At 48.0% G+C, this 19,749-nt stretch overlaps 1 protein-coding gene across 1 annotated transcript; it reads left to right on the top strand.

Annotated features, from left to right (window-relative positions):
• Positions 1 to 8,176: 8,176 nt before the first annotated feature.
• Positions 8,177 to 9,679, top strand: LOC8033231 (cholinesterase-like). Its single transcript, XM_029983819.3, has one exon. It carries the CDS (start codon positions 8,177 to 8,179, stop codon positions 9,677 to 9,679), a length of 1,503 nt encoding a protein of 500 aa, XP_029839679.3.
• The last annotated feature ends 10,070 nt before the right edge of the window (positions 9,680 to 19,749 follow it).

The following is a 19,749-nucleotide window of genomic DNA, read 5'->3' on the forward strand; positions in this document are numbered from 1 at the left end:
CTGTTTCGGAATGCACGGGGAGGTATCCACACACAATCATAGCATCAAAAATTGCGGGAGGGGCCTTGTTTAAGGGTTCGAGCCAGTGTTGGACAAAATACTCGATGAAAGTATTTAAGTTACTAAATACCTGCTCCATAAAGTATTTAAAATACTAAAGTTACTTTCACTGTAAAGTAGCTTGAGTAGAGTACAAATACTTAGAAATGTAATTCAATTACTTGTGAAGACACTTCCGCATTGCTTAATTTGTGTCGACGTCATTGAAAACGACAATTATACAGCTGCGCAAATCTGGTATACCAAAATGGTTTATTAACACGCAACAACACAGAACGGCCAAAAACATATCATCGGGTGATTTTTATGCAGTCATATTATAAGGAGCAGGATATTCTCACGAATGAAAAATGATGAGGCGGCGAATAACTGAAGAAACTAAACGTTTAATGGGGCGAACTTGAGCCCAAACAAAATAGAGATAAACTAGCGTCGCAGGCGTCGATGTCGGCGAAACAGCAGGATCGGGCGCTGGGGCGAGACTGACTCTGGACCGCCACACGGAACACCTTTTGTACCCGCGTGGATTTCTGGAACACTCGGTGTAGAACGTTCGGCGCGTAAAGGCCCGCCCACACTAGCGAGAAAACGCGCGTGGCACGCCGATCGCGGGAAGACGCGTCCCGCATCCTGAAGACCACACCAGATAGAGTTCTGCCGCCGCGAATGTCACGTGACAGCACAGGATGCCTCGCGGACTCTTGAAACATTCGATTTTGCGGATTTTGTTTTCAACGCGATCGGCACGCCGCGCGCGTTTTCTCGCTAGTGTGGGCGGCCCTTAAAACATTCGTAACTCGATCAGACGACAAGGTTTTCAAATTGCGAGAATGAAGATGAGTCCGCTCCCTGGAATCGGGCCCGGAGCCTCCGCGCGAGAGCCAAGCGCGGAAACCATTCGGACACGCATTCGCTCTGCAACGCGCGTGGCAATATCACTATTAATGTTACAAAACATCTCTAGGACATAAAGAATAAAGAAAGGTCGCTTTGGCGAGGAGATTAGACCGTGGCGCCCCAAGCGGTTAACTTTAGAACTCCACGGATGGGGGCAACAATTACAATGACTCAGCGCTCGGCTGACATGACCGAATGCGGCGTCCCCGTTCGGCTGGAGTTCGTGTTTTCCGGTGAGGGGGGGGGGGGGGGGGGCTTTTTTGTCCACTCCGGCTTGCATGAAAAATGCAGCATGCACGGTCCTCAAATCAGCACAAAAGCCGAAGTGGGTCAAGCCCGCATCCTCGGGAGAGATCCGGCACTTAACGTCACTTCGTTTATTGTTTGTATTTTTACATTACATTGTGCCCCGCGCCCTATTGAAGAAAATGACATGGACATACCCACAAGGCCTGTGGACATGGGCACAGACCTTGCGTTGGGTAAACACCGAGGTGTGCGGACAACAAACGGGAGCGCCTCGCCAATAGTGACATCACTGAATATCACGTCCTGCGGCGCACCTTAGACGCATCGTTTAACTACAATCCATATTCTCTGTATGGGGAGTTCACTATAAACCACAACTTGGGATACGGATATGAGTGATAGATAACAAAAAGAACCTACATAATAGCCACGGCAGTGGTCGTACCTTCTTCAAGTAGGCTGCGTTCAGAAAGGCGCTTAACGTTGGAGGACGCTTTGTTGGCATTTTGAGCGGTCATACAGCTCATAGTTCATTTCCTGTCCTATTCTCTGCTTAACGATAATCGTTTACAAACAGCGTTTGCGAGAGCAATAAGTGCCGGGCTGACGACACAAAGAGAAAAAATAATAAAGAAAAACGACGTTTTGCAGTAGCGTTGTACAAGCAGAAAAAAAACTTATTTTTGTGTCCGCTTTTTATTCTCTTCTATTTTTTTTAAAGCGCAGCTCTTAGGGGCCCGTTTCCGGCTTGAGCGACGTCGCCGTCGGCGTCGCCGTCGGCGTCGCCGTCGGCGTAACCGCGCGGTGCATTATGGGTAAATTTCCCCGCTAAATCTAGCGGGAAAAATTCCCCGCTAAATCTAGCGGAAAAACTTCCCCGCTAGATTTAGCGGGAAAAATTTCCCCGCTAAATCTAGCGGAAAAATTTTCCCCGCTAGATTTAGCGGGAAAAATTCCCCGCTAAATCTAGCAGAAAAAAATTCCCCGCTAAATGTAGCGGAAAATTTTCCCCGCTAAACTAGCGGAAAATACTCCCCGCTAAATCTAGCGGAAAAATTTCCCCGCTAAATCTAGCAGAAAAATTTCCCCGCTAGATTTAGCGAAAAAATTTCCCCGCTAAATCTAGCGGAAAAATTTTCCCCGCTAGGTTTAGCAGAAAAATTTCCCCGCTAAATCTAGCGGAAAAATTTCCCCACTAAATCTAGCGGAAAAAATTCCCCGCTAAATCTAGCGGAAACATTTCTCCGCTAAATCTAGCGGGAAAAATTTCCCCGCTAAATCTAGTGGAAAATATTCCACTAGATTATTTTTTTTTTTTGGGGGGGGGGGGGGGGGGGGTGACGTGCTGGAACCATACCTCGGCAAACCTCACTCATGAGGGCCCTCACTCACCCTCACTCACCCTCATCTCCACAGGTGAGGTGAGGGTGAGTGAGTTTCTGAACCAGGAAAATTCATGAGTGTGAGGGTGAGTGAGGGGTGTGAGGGCGTTGAGGGCCGTGAGGGCTGTGAGGGCGGTGAGGGCCGTGAGGGCGGTGAGGGCGGTGAGGGCCGTGAGGGCGGTGAGGGCCGTGAGGGCGGTGAGGGCCGTGAGGGCGGTGAGGGCCGTGAGGGCGGTGAGGGCCGTGAGGGCGGTGAGGGCCGTGAGGGCGGTGAGGGTCATGAGTGCGTGAGGGGCGTGAGGGCGGTGAGTGGCGTGAGGGCCATGAGTGCGTGAGTGGTGTGAGGGCGGTGAGTGTGTGAGGGGTGTGAGGGCCATGAGTGCGTGAGGGCAGTGAGTGGCATGAGAGGCGTGAGGGCTGTGAGGTCCGTGAGGGCGGTGAGTGCTTGAGGTGTGTGAGGGCCATGAGTGCGTGAGGGCGGTGAGTGCGTGAGGCCCCCTTCAGATCGAGCATCTTTCTCGGCAATTTTGGTGTTAATGGCGGGTTGTTCCTAGCTTTCCCTAGGTCGACACGAATTGCTGAGATCGGGTCCGGCTCGAAATAAGCAAGCAACTCGGAGCAATTCGAATATGTTTGAAGCGGCTGCATCCAATCAGGGACGCAAAATTTTCACGTGATACCTCGTGCCGGTGATGATGACACCGAATGACTTGGTTCTGGTTTGAAATCGATCGTTTTTTTGGAAATAAACTGTTTCAGAAAAGTGCATTAGTATTCTTAACGAGGTTTAAATGCATAAAAACACGTTTATAACGCATAATTCTGTCTAAATAGTACAAGAAAAATAAAATGTTATGATGACGATGGCAAATTGCAGCAATTGGTTGCTGCGTGTGATCGCGGGCGGCCCGTGTGGCTGGTTTTGCGACGTAAAGTTTCTGGGCGAAATTGCCCCATCTGAAGCTGGCCTGAGTGGCGTGAGGGCCATGAGTGCGTGAGGGGCGTGAGGGGTGTGAGGGCCGCATGGGCGGTGAGGGCCGCATGGGCGGTGAGGGGCGTGAGGGCGGTGAGTGGCGTGAGGGCCGTGAGGGCGGTGAGGGCGGTGAGGGCGGTGAGGGCGGTGAGGGCGGTGAGTGGCGTGAGGGCTGTGAGGGCTCTGAGTGCGTGAGGGCGGTGAGGGCCGTGAGGGCGGTGAGGACCGTGAGGGCGGTGAGGGCGGTGAGGGCCATGAGGGCGGTGAGTGGCGTGAGGGCTATGAGTGCGTGAGGGCCGTGAGGGCGGTGAGGGCCGTGAGGGCGGTGAGGGCGGTGAGGGCCGTGAGGGCGGTGAGTGGCGTGAGGGCGGTGAGTGTCGCGAGGGCCACGAGTGAGTGAGGGGCATGGCCGTGAGGGCGGTGAGGGCGTGAGGACCGTGAGGGCCGTGAGGTTCAGTGAGGGTGAGTGAAGGGCTGAAGGTGAGTGTGACTGTGAGGGTGAGGGTGAGTGAGTGGCTGAAGGTGAGTGTAGCTGTGAGGGTGAGGGTGAGTGAGCGGCTTAGGTGAGTGTGGCTGTGAGGGTGAGGGTGAGTGAGGGCGACCTAAAATGCCGACCTCTGGCTGGAACAGAGGCTACGATCGTTATAAAGTGAGCTCGAACCAGACTTGTGCCTATCTGAAATACTCTACTCAAGATACTGTATTTCAAATACTTTTTGAAGTATCTTGGTATCTTGCAAATACTTTTGATCCAGAGTATTTGATACTCTATCTTAATTACATTTCTGAGTATCTTGTAGTCATTATCTCAAATACATTTGACATTCCTCCATTTTTTTAGTTTTTCGGTATGAAGTGGCGTGGGCGTGGCACGAGCAAACGTTAACATTCTTTCGAGCAACCATAATCCCGGTCCTAGCTCCGATTAGCGACGGTGAAAACATCGCTTTTTTTTGCCGATTTTGATTCATATTTCAGCGCAAAGCTCGTACAATGAAGGTTTTCCCCTCACCTTCCCAAAGGCGCCTTTGTTGCCTAAAGTTTCCCCCCAAAAATCCTCAAACAAAAGAAGTGGTTTCACGGAAGTAAAGATTGCCACACTGAGACTCCACGCAGACCGGGAAACGACCTACGACAACAATGCAAACTTAAGCTTCAAAAAAAAAGTGAAAGCCGTTTACAACTCCCTGTAACGCCGAATTAGAGCGCAGCTCTTGAGGAGGAGGAGGGAAGGGCTGGGGGGGGGGTGAAGTGACCTGGGGGGTCACGTGACGATGCCGATGATGTCATTAGTGACGTCACTGATGACGTCATCAGTGACGTTCACGATGCGGACTCCGATGACGTCATCAGCGATGATGACGATGCGGATGTCGGTGACGTCACTGATGACGTCATCCGTGATGATGACAATGACGATGCGGATGCCGTTGACGTCATCAGTGACGTCACTGGTGACGTCATCAGTGACGATGACGATGCGGATGCCGGTGAGGTCATCAGTGACGTCACTGATGACCTCATCAGTGATGATGACGATGCGGATGCCGGTGACGTCGTCTGGGAGGTCAGGTGACCTCGGCGGGGGGGGGTCACGTTATCCTGGGGGTGGTCACGTGACCTCGGGGTGGGTCACGTGACCTCGAGGGGTGTCACGTGACTTTGGGGGTCACGTGACCTCGGGGATGTCACGTGACTTGCGAGGGTCACGTGACCTCAGGGGGTCACGTCTTGGGGTCACGTGACCCTGGGGAGGGGTCACGTGACCTTTGGGGAGGGGTCACGTCAGCTCTGGGGAGGGGTCACGTGACCTTGGGGGTCGCTGACCTTGGGGTGACCCTGGGGGTCATGTGACCTTGTGGGTCATGTGACCTTGGGGTGACCTTAATTACGCCGACGGCGACGCCAACGGCGACGCCGCTCAAGCCGGGAACGGGCCCCTAAGAGCTGCGCTCTAAAAAAAAATTAAAGCCGTATACAGCTCCCTGTAACACCGAATTGGAGCGCAGCTCTTGAGGAGGAGGAGGGAAGGGTACAGAGGGTTGCCTGTTCTCGGGGCGGGGGGGGGGGGGGGGGGTATGTGACCTTGGGGGGTCCCGTGACCCCCAGAAAAACTTTTCCGCTAGATTTAGCGGGGAATGTTTTCCGCTAGATTTAGCGGGGAAATTTTTCCAAACAAACATGCGACTTTCAGAACTCATCTGGGGTATCTGAACGGGGTTTCCTAGACCTTTTGGCCCTATATCTACAATCAACACTCGTCGAACATGGAAAGGAAATTCTCAGGCAAAAGAAAGGTGTCTGCATAGGCTCCTGCCTTGCCCCAGTCCTCAGCGAAATATTTCTAACGTATGTGGATAGGGAGATTGAAGCACGCCTTGAAGAGTTGTCACTTGTCTTCCATGTTTTTCGTTACGTGGATGATTATTTAGTCATTCACCCGAACTCAGTTTCTTCTGATTCTGTAGTTCAAGCCTTCACTTCTTCGTCCTCAGGCCTGAATTTTACAAGGGAAGACAGCTCAGGCGATGGTCTCCAGTATCTCGATCTTCGTCTGCATCTTCTTCCGACCGGCATTTGTTGGGCCTTCCAACAACGGTCTCGGAAACCTATTCTTCCATTCCGCAGTTCCCATTCTAAACTGGTAAAACATGGAATCATCCGGTCTCTCCTCTCATCTTCTCGCACCAAATCATGTTCTCACTTTGCAAGCTTCAGCATTGCAAAACAACAAGAACGTCTCCTCAGAGCAGGATATCCGCAAGGTCTACTGAGCACCATTCTTGTTCAGTTAATTCTAACCACCCAAAGGCCCCGTGCTCCACGTAGTAAGCCTTCACGCGTTATCTGCATTCCCTATGTGCACAACTCAGCGCACAGACTGAAGGCAATTGCAGCGCGCTTCAACGTTTCGGTTGTCTTCTCGTGCAAGTTGCGCCTGAAACAACTGTGCAGGCGCGTGAACAATAACGAATCCATCAAAAGATGTTCCATCAAACACGCTCATCAGACCGTTCTCTGTGAAGAGGGGGTGGTATACTCCATCCCTCTCTCCTGTGGCGACCGATATATTGGACAGACAGGTCGTTGCCTTAACACGCGCCTACGAGAGCACGTCCTCGAGGTCTCTCGTGCTTCGGATGACACTTTTCACCCAATAGTGGTTCATCAACGCCTCTGCACGACCTGTGAAGCCCGGTTCCAGGACACTTGCACGATTGGGAGACATAAGAACAAGCTCGGGAGAGAGATCATTGAGGCATACAAGATAGCCCATGACGATCACAACATCGCTGCCCCTTCTCTCGCCTTGTCCAGAAACGAGATCAACTACCTGAAACCAGAGCTGGATTAGCCAAAAGGGCGCTCTATCTCAATTTGTCAATAGTGTTTTTCTTTTCCTTTTTCTTTTTTCTTTCTTTCTGAATTCTTTATCTTTAGTGTATTGGGTGTAAATTTGTGTTTTTTTCCGGGTGTATATAAATATATTAATTCCGCATCTTCCTCTTTAGTCTCAAACGTTAGGAAGAAGATAGCACTATTGAAGGAGACACCAGTAAATGTGTGTTGCTAGTTGAAAGAACTGTGCTGTCTGTCCTTGTCCTTAAGTGTTTTTATTCTTTCTTTGACTCCCAAATTTTTCCGCTAGGTTTAACGGGAAAATTTTTCCGCTAGACAGCGGGGAATTTTTTCCGCTAAATCTAGCGGGGGAATTTTTCCTCTAGATTTAGTGCGGAATTTTTTCCGCTAGATTTAGCGGGGAATTTTTTCCGCTAAATCTAGCGGGGAAAGTTTTTCCGCTAGATTTAGCGGGGAAAATGTTTCGCTAGATTTAGCGGGGAAATTTTTCCGCTAGATTTAGCGGGGAAATTTTTCCGCTACATTTAGCGGGGGTAATTTTCCCGCTAAATTTAGCGGGGAAAGTTTTCCGATAAATTTAGCAGGGAAATTTACCAATAATGCACCGCGCGGTTAAGCCGACGCCGCTTAAGCCGAAAATGGGCGCCTAAGAGCTGCGCTCAAACAGCTTCGGTGAGTTTATACAGGACTTGAGTAAACTGAAGCATGATATTTAGACATACGCTTTGATTTGCTTAAAAAGCGACATTGGCACTCAGATTAAATAAAATCAAGTATGCAATTCAGTGGCGTCACAAGAAGGGGGGGGGGGGGGGGGGGGCGGACCGCCCTGGGTGCAGCGCTCAGGTGGGTGTCGTGGCGGGCCACGAGAGAGAGGGAAGTGGGGGGGGGGGGGGGGGGGGGTCGCGGATGGCTACCGCCCCGGGTGCCACTGATGCATGTTAGACGGGCAAAATCATATTGAATCGACATATTTTCATGCATTCCACAAAATTAAGATTCAAAGACAGGTCATTTGAAAGCATGCATGCATGATTTAGTAGATAAAAATATATATTGTTAAAGATGTACATGTTTGTAGTTTGAAATCAAAAAGAAATTAAATTGAATGTGGGACATCATTCGGAGTCATATAGTTTATGGCAGTGACGTGCGTTTCTCTTTCCACGCTCTTACAGTCTTCGCCATAACAGTGGGGCTGTGTGTCCTAATCGCCATAATACTGTTCCATCCAAGAAAAGGCGTACTGAGGGAAATGTTACGGTCCCGAGCAAGGATCGTGAAGACGAACACGGGCGACGTCCAGGCTGTCTCGCTCAAGGCCCTCAACACAACCGTGTACGGGTTCTTCGGCATCCCTTACGCGCGCCCACCCATAGGCGCGCTCCGATTCTCTGTCACCCAACGGGCGGCACCTTGGGAAGGGGTCCACAGCGAAACTTCAGGGGCCCGCTGCTTTCAAGACGCCCACCAGGAGTATTTCGGCATGACCAGCAGCAAGTCATACGAGGAAGACTGTCTGCTGATGGACGTCTACGTTCCGGCGTCCAGGATTTCCGGCAGACCCAAGGCGATTGTGGTTGTTCTTCACGGCGGCAGTTTTCAGACTGGCTCTAACCGAGATGGGCTCTACGACGGGAGGTTCCTGGCCGCCGCTGGGGACGTCATAGTGGCCGTGCCTAACTACAGGCTCAACGTGTTCGGCTTCTGGCGCTCGTACCAGGCGGACGCGCCTGGAAACCAGGGTCTTTGGGATCAGCTGTTTGCGATCCAGTGGATGAACGCCAACGCCAAAGCCTTTGGAGGCAGAAGTGGTTCGCTCACGATCCTGGGAATCGACAGTGGGGCCGTCAGCGCGGGACTGCATCTTTTGTCTCCTGTGAGTAGGCAGTACTTCAGCAGGGTCATCATGCAAGGAGGCAGCCCGTTCCGCGTCGGAGAGTTCCATCCTTTCGCCGAAGCCGAGGAGCGGCGGAGCCTCGTCAATTCCGTGTGCAAGAAATCTTTCTCCAACGATTCCGACGAGTTGCACGAAGAGCTAATAAACACCCTTGAGTGCCTGCGGAACGTGTCCGTAACGACGTTGCTCGACACACTCGGCGATTTCAACGGAGTCCAAGGCAGGATGTTCGGTCCTTCTTACAGCCAGAACACCACGGACGACCCGTTCTCCATTCCCGAGATCCTCGATATTCGCGGCGAGCGCAGCGAAAACAGCGGCACGTTGTCCAACAAGGACCTCCTCATCGGCTACAGCGTGAACGAGGGAGAGTATTTCCTGAATCGCTTCTTTCAGGGCTGGTCACTCACGTCAGCGAGCCACTTCCCGCGTTCTTTCATACAAATATTCCTGGACAGACTCGTCTTGCACTACTTCTCCATGCCCCGTCTCAACGAGGTGCGGAAGTTCTACTTTGACCGAAACTCTTCCAATGTGGACGCGTACCTCCAGGCGACTGCCTTCCTGGGCGACGTGAACGTCCTGTGCCCTGCTAAGCTGATGGCCGATCACGTGTCCCGCATGGGAGGCAACGTGTACATGTACGAGCTGAACTACAACATGAAAGCCCTGCTGACCGTCAGCGACACGCCTCCGACGTCCCAGAGCAGCGACTGGCTCGGAGCCACGCACTATGCGGACGCCATTTTGTCCATGGGCGCCCTGTTCGGAGGCGAGCGCCAGGGAAAAGCCAGTGACGCTCTCGACACGAGTCTGCGGCTGATGGGCAAGTGGGCTGCTTTCGCAAGATCTGGGTGAGCGCTCACCGTCAGTCCTTTACAATTAGGCTTCGTAACAAAAAGTGACAAACTGGCATGGCTTAAGTAAGATAAAAAAAAAGCGTCATTACAATATTGAAGGTTGGTATCGACCAATAGCGTAGCCAGAGATTTTTTTTCTTTTTTTTTTTTTTGAGGGGGGGGGGGTGCGGGGAGGATTTGGTCTTATTTCCGCGTGTGGTAGTCGACGTACTGTACAATTCACGGGTACGGATACCCCCCCCCCCCCCCCCCCCCCCCCCCCCCAACCACCCGGTTGGCTGGAACAATTCGGTAGTCATTCCATACTTGTCTTCTTTTACTAAAAAAAGAAGAAAGTAATATTTTCCGGGGGGGGGGGGGGGGGGGGGGGGTTACTTCACAAATACTGAATTCACAAGTTTCGAATTTTAACGTCAAAATCATATTTCTTTTTATTCTCCGAAATGGAAAAAAAAATATATGATTTTGACGTGTCAGTGCCCCTCCCCTTTACCACAGATTGAGGACCAGCAGATTCGCATCTCACAGTGCAACATACACATGGGAATAACTCGCATGTTACGGGAGCCGATATCGCGTGCACAGATCGCGGACGAAAGCGCGGGAACCCGCTATAAACTCGCTTGTCAGACGTGCCGGTACAGCAAATTGTGCGGTTGACGCGATTCCCGTCGGACATTGCGTGACGTCCGACGGAAATCGGGAGGTGGACGATGTTTGGGAATTTTTATGTTACAAATATTTAGCCAGAAAAACGGGATGGGCGATCTCTCGGGGGCGGGCGTTCTCTCGGAACTTTACGGTAGTATAAATAAACACATAAGCACGAACAACGCACTTTGTATAATCACACGAACTTGTTATTCACCTTCCAGCGAAAACTAGATTACCACGCATATTTACAGATGTCGATGCAACCACACACGGATGACGACAAAAATGTCATTCTATCCCCCCCCCCCCAAAAAAAAAAAAAAAAAAAAAAAGAAACGACTGCAATAGTTTACTCGCATCCCACATGACCAAGAAAGCCTGTAAATAAGTCGTTTCTCACCTGTCCATCGTATCCATATGTCCCACAATATCTGGCACGAAAACATATTTGAACACGAACTTTAAGTCTCTCTCTGTCGAGAGAGAGGTCTGTCGATAATCGATCAGTTTCATCCTTGGCTAGTTGCCACACATGTCACTCAAACCGTAGCAGGACTTGTTCCGCGAATCCACGTAAATGCCGTAGTATCAAGCGAACACGAAAAAAAAACAAAAAAACTACTTGAGACTGCGGTGACGACAAAAAATACGACGGGTAGGAGAACCACACAGACACACACACACACACGAGAGAGGCGGCAGCAGCTAAGTTGTTGACCTATATCTTGCTCGTGTGCACTCCCTGCGGCGATGACTGGATTTTTTCGGTTCCCTTCCCTTCTGAAAGTCTCAGCCCTCCTTTTTAGACAGTCAGCAGCTCACACACAACGTAAATTTACCAGAATCGGATCCCGTACAAGGGAAGAGAGCGTCGCAGCGGACCGGTTCATTCGAAAAGTGTGGGTAGCTGCGGTCCCGCGGTTACGGGGATAATCATAAATATAAAATTTGTACTTTCAACCTAAGTAGCGCGTTGTATATATATATATATATATATATATATATATATATATAAACCGAAAAAAAATACGGGTTCGGTTACGGTTCAGGTTCAGGTAAATTAATTTTGTTCCGGTTCAGTTCCGGTTCGATTAATTCGATCTGCGAACCGGTTCGGAAATTATAAATGACAATTGCAACATCAAAATAAATTACAAATAAAACATCCGAAATCAGCACATACGAAACGGGATACATCGTAGCGTTAGGCTCAGGGATTTCTACCAGGAATGGTTTCTTTACGTGCACTCAAAGGTTACCTTACCGACGTTTACGCATTCGGACTTCATCTAATTGGGTCCGACGCATTAGCTGTAAAGTCCGCGACCTCCTTACAAACCCACATACAAGTAGAACTCGCTAACTATCCCGCCACCTCGGCGTGTAAGCAATTGAAGGCACAGTGGGGAGAAAATGCAGCTTTCTTTATCTGAACTAGCCTTCGGTAACTCAAATTAGACCCTTAAAGAAGTTTTCATTAAACAAGATACGGAATATGAAAAACACTTCACCGAACGCAACGCCAGAAGGACGTAATAGGATAAATATTAAAATAGAAGAGTTCGCTGACTCACAAATATGTTAGCTTCTATAACCGGATGCATTATTATCAAACTCCCACAGCCTTTTCTTTTCTCATTCCGATGGAAGCAAGCTTCAAGAACTCGCGCGTTCTTGAAACGTGTTATGAAATGAGCACACAGCAGCATTTAGGATTTACGAGATTGTAGGAAAATGAAATCCCGTGACGCGATTTTTTTTTTTTTTTGCACATCCTTCTAATTTTTTTTCTTCCGTGCAAGCCGCGACCAGCGCAATACTGGTTCCTATGTCAAGATTCATGGATGCAGCGTTTATATTCCTAAGACTGAGTGGAGAAGAAAAATATGTAAGCGAGGTGTGTGTCAGTTGACGGCACTTAAAAAACAAATGGCATTGATAGCACATTCATTGTCAACAGCGCGTGGCCGAACCGTTTTGACATGAGCCGGTAACCGTTATTTTTTTTTTCCGGTTCAGTTCCGGTTCGGGTTCATCGCGATAACAATATAACGGTTCGGGTTCAAGTTCAGTTCCGGAAAAAATACCGGTTCGGTTCCGGTTTTCGGTTCGGTTCCGGTTCGACACCCTGATAAATTGTACAAGACTGCGCTTTTAAAACGTATATTAATGTCGGGTAAACGCTCACGAACACCACCATGCCACTCGATAAGAAACGTTTTTTTCACGTCGATGCCAGAAATTTTCTCACGTAGTTGCGCCACGGACTTCCTTCTCCGACATTGTGACGTAACCATTCGGAGCGCTACGGCCTTCTCTTTTAGGAGGTGTATACGTCACTCGGTGACGTATAACAGCCACTCCGTGACGTATAATACCAACTCTAAGGCGCGCAATTTAAAACGCACGAAATAGCCACAAACTAAAATCAGTCTCGTGCAATAAATATTGCTGTACTTTTTTTTTTCGCGGTAAAATTGTTTTGTGACATGTTTGTCCCAATTAGGCTGTTTAAAAATACTTATTTTTCTTTGAAGTTACTCTTTAAAGGGGTACTCCACAGGTCTTTTTAGCTACCTTAACTAACTACGGTATATTTTCTGACTCCCCGGCCTTTACCTTTTCCGGTATGCTAATCGCGAAATTCATAATAGTTATTGTGAAATCGACAAATGAAAATGATGCGGAAACCAACATTCAAATATACCCGTGCTTTTCACTGCCGTGACGTCAGTGGCAGGCAGACTTGCCAGTCGAGCAAGCAGTCTAAAGAATAGAATATGCCAATCATTTGTTCCGTGCTGGAGCGCGGGTACTGGAGCGAGCTTCCAAAGCATTCATTTGCCACCATGAAACTGCTTCGAATCAGTTGGGAACAAATTCTACAGTCCAAAGAGTGAACCCATGCCTTCCACAGACGTAACTTTTTCGTTGTTGCCAGTAGAGACTTTCAGTTTGAAAAACACGGTGATGACCAAAACTGTAAATTCAATAACTTCGCGAAAAAAAACAAAAAAAAAACACGATATTTTGACCTAATATTTGGGATACTATTTTAGCGATGTTTGTTGGTGAGTTTAGCAAAATTTTAAGCAAAACCCTTTAACGGCCGCTACAAGTGCCTCCGCTGTCAAGAGAATAGCACGTCGTCTGCTACACGATGTAGCGACATCGGCAACGTCGATCAGCTTCAGGCGCGAAGCTCGGCGCCGATCGAGCGGAACGACATCGTCGCGAGGCGGCAAAAGTCACTACTTGGCACGAAACCGAGGAGGGGGACCTAGAGGTTTGTTCTTTCTGTCGTCGTAACCAAAAGGGTGACGGCAGGGCACGATTGTAACTTTGTCCCACGAGAGTCTGGCCAGTAGGCGTGGAGACGAAGCGCTGAAAGAGCAAAGGGGAAACTACGGCCATTTTGACGCAACACGTTTTCGGCGCCGAGTACTGTTGAGGCTACGCGTCGTCTGCTACGCGCTTATTTATTTTTCGCCAGAATAAAGATTTGCATTCAAATGTTTAGAATAACGAAATCTAATTTTCTTGCCAAAGCCTTCCGAATAAAAGGAAAGAACAGAAACTTGGATGTCGATCCCATGCGTTCCACCAGGCGAATGAATGAAAATGGCAGCTCTCCTTTGCTTCGTCTTTCTTCCGTCTTTCTCCACAAAGCGCGGGGTAAAGATTGGGCACGACTCGTGCCCAGTGTTTTTGCTTCGTCCACATTCGGACATTGATCACGTGCCCCAGCGGAAAGTGTCGACGCAGCGTTCGGATGGGGCCGAACGTTGCGATCAGCTTTCGGCCCGAGCGTCAGCGTAAAAACACAAACAAATGATCTATCTTGTCCCCAGAGCCGTATATGGTTGTCCCTAGAGTTCCTCAATTTAGCCACTAGGGGTTAAGACCGCGGAAAACATTTAAACAAAAAGCTCTAAAATTGGTACAGCTTGTTTTTTTTTTTTGTTTTTTTTGTTTAATTCATATAATTTCATCGATAGAATTGTATAAATTTTAAAAATATTGCCTTTCTGTTTGTTAGATTTTCTTAAGTACCCGGTTAATTAAGTTTTTAATATTTATATGTACATAGTTCGCCTCGATGATTTCAGCCGTACTGACTTTATTAATGAGAAAACATTAACTGTCTCATTGAGAGAAAACGGCGTAGCGGCACCCACAAGCGGAATTCCCATTGGCTGCCACGTGTCATATCAGATGCTTCGTCACGGTAGCCGGCGGGGCGCTCGAAGTCAGAGCGGACGGAAAACACAAAGAAAAGCACAGCAACGCGGACGCTTGGTCACGGAAGCCGCGGAGCCGGCGGGGTAGGGGAGCGCGATGTCGCCGCCAGCGCGCCGCGTGATAAAGGAGCACGTGGCGCGCTGCTTGTAGGAATGCGCTGCGTGTAGCAATGCGAAAGCATTCCTACACGTAAGCAGCCTTAGAAAAACACTAACACCACCACACACACACGCCCAAAAAATTTTTTTTTTTGTTAGGCGATTAATTATAGTGTCGGAAGACTACTCAATCAATATTTTGCTACAACGTCACATTATTTTAATAAACAAAAAAAAAAAAAACTGTTTGAAGGTGAAACTGAGGAGGGAGGTGGCGGAAGTCACGTGGCTGTGATGTACTTCTTTTTTTCCAATCGACGTATCTGCAGCTTTGTAAAAGCCACAAAAGAAAATGGGTATCATATTTCTTTTCTATTTTTAATAACGAGTGTGTGCCTTCGACGACCCACGACTTTCATTATACTTGCCGGTTGAGAAAACGACACGTGACCACTGAGAAGAGAGAGAGCGCGACTCAAACCGGCCAGTTCTCGATCGGCGGTTTTGGGGCGAAAAGAAAACGAATTTCGAGCCGCAAATTCTGCCCTGGGAAGTTGGGCTCTCATACGTCATGTTCAGATAAAAACCTTGGCGAGAATAAATACTCTGTCAGTGTCCCTTTAATTGTCTCTGCCGATTTTTTTCTTCTGTGCCTCGTATCGGAATGTATTGTGTTTTTGTCTTTATGTCGGGTATTTTAAAATCTGTAGAAGTTAATTTCTGGAGGAAAGAGTTGTAATTTTGGCCGACCTTCTCTGGATCCAGGGTGCCCACCCGAGTGTACGACGTCCCGTGGCCCGCGTACAGCGCTGCCGACCCGAAGGTGGCCGTGCTGTCCCTTCACAGACTTCAGCCCCTCGGCGTCTCACGCCGGCAGCAGTGCGACTTTCTCCGGGACGTGCTTCCGCGGGGTCCCGGTTGAGCTTCGGACCGTCTTGAAACTAGCCAATAAAAGCATAAAACGAGCGAAAATGGAAGAAATCGCCTTGGATGTCGTTGGTAGGAGGGTTTATTTATTGTTATTATTTTTTTAATATCCTTCTATTTGGCTGTAAATTGGCAGATGGCACCAATAACCCTTTTAAAACTAATAGCCAAAATGTTCTATAAAAATAAAAAGTTTCCGTGAAGTTACTGAATTTTAAAGTTCCGCCGGCAGCGGGTTTCGCTGGTGGCTTTCCGGGCGCCAGCGATCAATTTTATTTTTTTCACAACTTTAAGGTTGAAAGTTCCTTTGCAATATGTAGCCATTTGTGCTTTGCGGTAGAGTGCCGAGAAACAAGGAAACAATGCCAGGAAAAGCTTCTTTTTTACCCTTGTTTCGGGGGAGAAAAAAATGCGCTCTCCTGCAGCCGAGGTGTTTGCCGAAAGAACTAGTGTCACATAAAACATTTTCACTTAGGCTCGGAATACTTTATAGCCACGTGCTGCTAGTTGAGCAGCCTTCTTCAGCTGGAATAGAACAGCTTCAAGAGCGGCAAGCGCAGACTGAAGCCGGCGGTGACCACTACGACATTTGTTCAGAGAGGAGCGAATGGAGAAAAAACTTTCAGCCTTTCCACTCTGGTGAAGAAGGAAGACCAGTGAAGCTGTACGCTCGCCCCGTCTGTTAGTTCTTCGTCCTCGTCTGTTTTGCGCGCCTGTTTCCTACAATGAATTCCCACCAAGTCGCCCGACTATCCATTCTTCTATGATAGCTGGAGAAGTTACCGCTATCTATGAGCAACGGCGGCCAGCTGGAAAAGTTTCCGCTATCTATGAGCGGCGGCGGCAACCAGACTGGTTGTCTGGTTGCCGCCGTCGCTCATAGATAGCGGTAGCTGTAAGGTGTTTTGTGCAGTTTTGTGTCGACATTTGTTTGGTACCGGACACATAGTGCACTTTCTAGCACTGCAGCCAAGATTTGGCACAGCCCACATTTGTTCTTCACAATTGCTTCAATAATCCTTTTTTTTCTTCTCTCGACAGTTTGCAAGTTGTTTCTTCTAAGTATGTGGCCGAGCATGCAGTTGAGGGTTTGTGTTTAAACTGAAACCGATGGGCGGCTCAGGGAACATGCACTGTCAGTAAGATAGTCACCCTTGGGAAATCTGGCAGTACAGTGTAACAGATGTGGGTGTGTCCTGAAGTTTGACAACACCATTATCTTAGCCCGAAACCGAAACAAAATGATGAGGGAGAAATCCGAAGCGTTCTTCATGACGGAGTGCGTTGAAGGCACATGTGTCAGCGCCAGGGATGGGCAAAATACATGCAAATATATGTATCAAAATACAAATACAAAATACTTGGTCAAAAATGTATTTAATTACAAATCTAATTACATTTCCAAAAAAGCATTTAATTACAAGATACAAATACAACCAAATGTATTTGGTCTCCTCCAAATACTTTTCCAAATACATTCCTCAAAATTTGCGTCAGCGACTTCAGGGCACCTGCAACGGGTTTCTGGGTATCTAATTTTAATTTTGCATCGCACACTCGGGAGTTAGTGTGCGAGGCTCTAGTAACGTAATAGAAATATAATCACAAAAAAAAAATGCAATCAGCTTGGACGTAATAGATGAAAAAAAGTACAAAGCTTCAAGCAGCTTCTTTTGTCGATTACATTTTGGTATAGACCAACAAAGAACCGAGACGACCAAGACGCACCGCACTAGCTAGAGAATTTTTTATTGTTGCAAATCGCACCAGTTACGAAAATCTGGACGACCCGTGCATTTAGAATGTTCCAGGCAAACATATGGATGGAAATCAGGCTGGAAAGCATCACAAGTTGTCACAGGCACTTATTTAGCCAGTTCGCCTGTGAACGTCGATTTCGTCACTATTCTTGCCCTGGACTAGCACCGTAATCACAAAGGCACTAAACGCTTGTGCTTGATTGAGAGACACTGCATTCGGTGCAGAACATAGTTTTCTTCCTGCTCTGGACAGTGCCTTTAAAATAAAGCCGGAGGAGAAAAATAAAAAAAGCCCCATGGCCGAATAAAGGATTGAGACCATATCTTACAGCCATATCATAAAAACAAGAATTATCGTGACAATAAATTTGAGGGATGTATTTTTGCCCACAAAATTGTATTTAATTACAATTGTATTTGAAATTCCCACGTTTTAGTATTTAAATACACACGTCAAATACATTACCCAATTTGTAATTAAATACAAATGCAAAATACACAAAGTATTTGAAATACGTATTTCAAATACTTGTATTTGAAATACCGTTCCTCCCTGGTCAGCGCTCCATCGAAAGCCCTGTTTGACTCTGATGTGGCGTTTTTAAAATCTTTCGAAAAGTAAATGGTAGATTAATAAGCATTGGTGTGATGATGTTGCAGTTCTTTCATAACATGTCTTGATTTCACGGTGTGTATATATATGCATTTTTCCACGAGCAAACTTAAGTTGCAAGGAGCGCCTCTGTGGTGTTGGTCTCTTTCACTTGTCCGTAGTTTTTTTAAGCACTTTTACCCTCGAAACTTTGAATCACCATAGCCCAAGTGCACACCCTTCTATGGCACAAAGTAGGGCTGGGCGTCGATCAAAAATTTTTAGCCCGGTTAATTGCTACCCTTTAAAGGGGTACGGAAACGAAGTAACGTGAGCGCGAGCTCTCTTCCTTTCGCTTCAAAGTCGGCCAGCGAGAAGCGCAATGCGTATCGCGCCGGTGACGTCAACAGTTCCTGCACTGCCAAGGGTACCGTAGTTGCGAGCGTTGCCGCTTGATGGCGTCAACGTGTGACGATCTCGCTTAGTAGTAATATCCGAGGACTGTACGATCTAGCTTGTCCATAACGTCCTTCGCGACCATACCCGTATTTTATGTGCCACGAGCGTTCGGTTCACCGTGTTAGTTTCACACCGCAAAAGTAGTAGCTCGAGGGAACCTGTAAGTAGAAATAACCGTTAGCACCCAGCAATGGCGAGGGGGAGAGTGAACTATCCTCATGAATTATACTATTTACTGGAATTCTTCTTTTTTATCTACCCTCATGAATTATACTATTGAGTTTCCAGGGGTAACTAACTCTTTGGTATGATATTTGGTGGCTAGCGTTCACATGTTCCTGACAAGGTTTCTCAATCATGTCGTATTACACCGACATGATTAGCTACCACCAGCTCGCCTGCACTCTCACCGTCTTTTCACTAAGGTTTCTCACTTGGGGCGCTCCCAGAAGACACAGTTTTTCTTTCGGAAATGGCGTAATGGAGGCGGCACTCGCGCAGTCATCCCCGTGCTAGAGTGTACCCGTGCGCCTCAATAGCCAGAGACTCCAGGATTTCCCTTGTAAGCTGGTTTTTGTGTTTCCGCTATTTCAGAAAGAAAAACTGTATCTCCTGGGAGCACCTCAAGTGAGAAACCTTGTCAGGAACATGTGAACGCTAGCCACCAAATATTATACCGAAGAAGAAGAAGTTACGCCTGGGAATACAATAGTATAATTTATGAGGGTAGATGAAAAAGAAGAATTTTAGTAAATAGTATAATTCATGAGGCTAGATGAAAAAGAAGAATTTCAGTAAGTGGTTGATAGTCCAGCAGCGTGTCTCTCTTTTTATCCACTCCTTGGTTTTTTCCCTCTACGTTCAGCTGGAAACCTTCAGAACCAGAAGCGTGCTCGCGTCGTGTCGTGCAAAGAGCCTCAACAAGAACGAGCTCACTGTGGCAAACTACGCTTTGGCTTTCTCCGCTAAGGCTTTGCAAACGCGTTCAGGCCTAGGCTAATTCTGCCGGCACGCCGTATTTCCGGAGAACGGCGCTGCTCCTATGCCACAAGTGATGTCACGAGAACTTTCACACCATCCACCAGATGTAACTTTGAAATCGTTTCATTAGATTTAAAATTAGTTCTCTTGTGTTTTACAGCGTGATATTGATATTTCCGAGGTGCTACCTGTCCCTAGCCCATATTTACGCAGAAGAATCGGCGCTAAGATTTCGTTTCCATACCCCTTTAAACTTCACGACAAAGACACGCGCACTAAACCTGAGAACAACCGAAGCACGCGTTTGCACGTCGCGCGAGAGCTGAAACCAAGGTGGCTCACTTCGCTCTGGCTC

This window comes from Ixodes scapularis, unplaced genomic scaffold, assembly GCF_016920785.2.
Source record: "Ixodes scapularis isolate PalLabHiFi unplaced genomic scaffold, ASM1692078v2 PGA_scaffold0__279_contigs__length_252992795, whole genome shotgun sequence".
In the NCBI taxonomy this organism is placed as follows: domain Eukaryota; kingdom Metazoa; phylum Arthropoda; class Arachnida; order Ixodida; family Ixodidae; genus Ixodes; species Ixodes scapularis.

Bases quoted from the DNA above. Each gene is read 5' to 3' on its own strand.
- LOC8033231 (XM_029983819.3), top strand. From the start codon at position 8,177: ATGTTACGGTCCCGAGCAAGGATCGTGAAGACGAACACGGGCGACGTC.